This window comes from Lolium rigidum, chromosome 1 (genome assembly GCF_022539505.1).
Source record: "Lolium rigidum isolate FL_2022 chromosome 1, APGP_CSIRO_Lrig_0.1, whole genome shotgun sequence".
NCBI lineage: Eukaryota > Viridiplantae > Streptophyta > Magnoliopsida > Poales > Poaceae > Lolium > Lolium rigidum.
Genome location: NC_061508.1, coordinates 287,045,779 through 287,048,667, shown reverse-complemented (window position 1 = coordinate 287,048,667; position 2,889 = coordinate 287,045,779). Strand labels below are relative to the sequence as shown.

The 2,889-nt window shown below is 46.9% G+C and overlaps 1 protein-coding gene across 1 annotated transcript; it reads left to right on the top strand.

Annotated features, from left to right (window-relative positions):
- The first annotated feature begins 325 nt into the window (after positions 1–325).
- On the top strand, positions 326–2,677 carry LOC124695520 (GDSL esterase/lipase At5g55050-like). Its single transcript, XM_047228358.1, has 5 exons — positions 326–703; positions 1,310–1,443; positions 1,589–1,813; positions 1,958–2,207; positions 2,303–2,677. The coding sequence occupies exons 1-5, from the start codon at positions 415–417 to the stop codon at positions 2,524–2,526; spliced, it is 1,122 nt and encodes a 373-aa protein (XP_047084314.1). The 5' UTR covers positions 326–414; the 3' UTR covers positions 2,527–2,677.
- The last annotated feature ends 212 nt before the right edge of the window (positions 2,678–2,889 follow it).

Sequence of the window (2,889 nt, the reverse complement as noted above, 5' to 3'; positions counted from 1 at the left end):
GACCTAACAAAGTGTTGACCAGCAGATAGTTACGTAGACATCAAGGCCAGCCCAGCAATTTCTGTGGTCACATGCGCACTAGATAACGAGTATGTCATTATATATATAAAAAACGAGTAATGCACGATTCTGTTCCATTTTGAGCCGAATCTTCCTAGCCGTAGCCCGCCTTACGTACACATATATAGCATCGGGCCGAATTGTTCACGCATTACAAAAACTGAATAGTGAAGTAGGGTACAATGAGACTGGGACTTGGTAAAGAGGGTAGGAGAGTTGAAACGCGCACGCGCGCGCCTCGCATCGGCCTATATAACTAGTTGCTCTCCGTCGCCACAAACACAGAAAGAGAGAACTAAACCTGTCTACAGTGAAAGCAAGAACTAAGTTAGTGAGCACATACCATCATCTACCATGGGTTATGGCCAGGCTATGAAGCAGGTGCTTGTAGCTGTCCTTGCTATAATCTCCATCCGGCGTCACTTGGTCGCCGCCGCTGGCGATGCGGTCCAGCCGAGTAGTAAGGCCTTAAAGCAAGTACCGGCGATGTACGTGTTTGGGGACTCGACGCTGGACGTCGGGAACAACTACTTGGAGGGGGCAGACGTCCCTAGAGCAAACACGCCACTTCACGGCGTCGACTATCCAGGATCCAAGCCGACCGGGCGGTTCAGCAACGGGTACAACATCGCTGACTCCATCGGTGTGTGCTCTTATCTACCCCTCCATTATTTGTTGCTGCAGATTTAGTACTATTAGAGTGTAATGACCGGCCCTCTCTTTTAGTTTGGACTTTTGATTTAGTTGACTAGTGCAGCAATCTTTCATGGTATCAGACCAAAGAGCTTTTGAGTTTAAGATTCTGCTCACACAGTATTAGAAACAAAAAAAAAGATTTTATGATCTGCATGTAACCCACGCTAAAGATTAAAATAGTCTAGACGTGAGGGAGGTGTTAAATATAAATATACTGCCTAGTCTCTTTCCACCAGTTCGGACTTTCAGTGTAATTGACTAGTGCGGCAATCTTTCATGATATGTGAGTCGAGAGGCTAGGTGCATACAACTTGAAACTAGAGGTTGAGGGTTCAGTACCGAACAAAAGCAATAAAAAAAATTGTGGCCTGCCCCCATTCCGCTCTCTCTTTTAGTTTCGACTTTTGATTAAATTGGCTAATGCAGCAATTTTTTTAAGTACAAATTTATACTAGAATCCGTGATGATCAATATGGGAAGGGCTAGCAGTTATATTTATGACGGTGGTGTGTGTATACCTGTATCCATATCGGATAATCGTGCATGTTTGCAGCAAAGAAGCTGGGACTGAAGGAGAGCCCTCCAGCCTATCTGTCGCTCGCACAAGGCACCACCCCCCTGGTCGTCACTGCTCTCACTGAAGGTGTGAGCTATGCTTCCGCAGGAGCCGGCATTCTGGACTCCACTGTAAGTCTTCGATCGACCCATCTCAACAACCGATCAGCTTCACGTGCATGTCGCTATTATCCATGATGTACCTGTTGTTGATGTAGGTATATAGGCCATATATATGCATGGAATAAATTAATCACCATTTTATGGACCCATGCAGCACGCGGGGGACAACATCCCGTTATCGAAGCAGGTGATGTACTTCGAGTCTACCAAGGCCAAGATGCAGGCGAAGGTGGGCAGCGCTGCGGTGCGCATCCTGCTCTCAAGATCATTCTTCCTCATCAGCGTCGGTAGCAACGACCTGTTCGTGTTCGCAGCTGCACCGACCGACGTTGTCGCGCTCTACTCCAGCCTCATCTCCGGCTACAACACCACTATCACGGTACCTAGCTTGCCAATTATCAGCGCCGTCGTTTGTATATAAATCAATGATAATTAATATGGAAAGGAGGGAGCAAGTCCTAACAACGAGCAAACTATTCAACCACAGTTGATGGCTCTAACTCTGTGTTTGTCGCTCGTGTAGAGCTTGTACAACATGGGCGCGAGGAAGTTTGGGATCCTCAACGTGGGGCTGCTAGGCTGCGTGCCCACAGTGCGGGTCCTCAACTCTACCGGGGCGTGCAACGATGGCCTCAATCTGCTTGCGGCCGGCTTTGACGACGCGCTCAAGTCCCTCCTGGCCAGCCTCGCCGCCAAGCTGCCAGGCCTCGTCTACTCCCTCGCCGACTTCTACAGCCACACAGAAGTCACCTTCGCAAATCCACAGGCATCTGGTACATATTATACACCTTCTCAGAAGTAGACGAAGCAGCACTTGTTCTACTGTTACTAATTGATTGCGACGAATTTGTGTATATGTGTGATGCAGGGTACGTAAACATAGACAGCGCGTGCTGCGGGAATGGGAGGCTGGGGGCAGAAAGTGACTGCCTACCTAACTCGTCGCTATGCGGTGACCATGACAAGTTCGTCTTCTGGGACCGGGTGCATCCTTCGCAGAGGGCCGGAGAGCTCAGCGCAGCGGCATTCTACGATGGACCAGCCGAGTTTACAGCGCCCATCAACTTCAAGCAGCTGGCCCGGAAGATCTAGGCCATGAATCTGTCTACAATGACCCCTCACGGATCGGATCGATCCATAGTCCTTTGTTTCCCCCATTCATTACAAATAAACAATGTTCTAATCATGAATAAACTGTAAAGTTGTCTTCGGGCCCTTATTTATTACATGATTATATTTCTAATGATGTAGATTCATTTTTGTCAACATATCTTGGATGTAGTTGTGAAAACATAAGCCAAACTAACCCACAAAACATCCATTCTTTACAACAAGATGAAAAATTAACAAAGCAATGACAATCCTCATACATTTTGCAAGATATATTTTGAGACATATTTACAAGTACATGTTCAAAATTATCATTGCCAAAATTCAAATAAATTATTTTCTGAA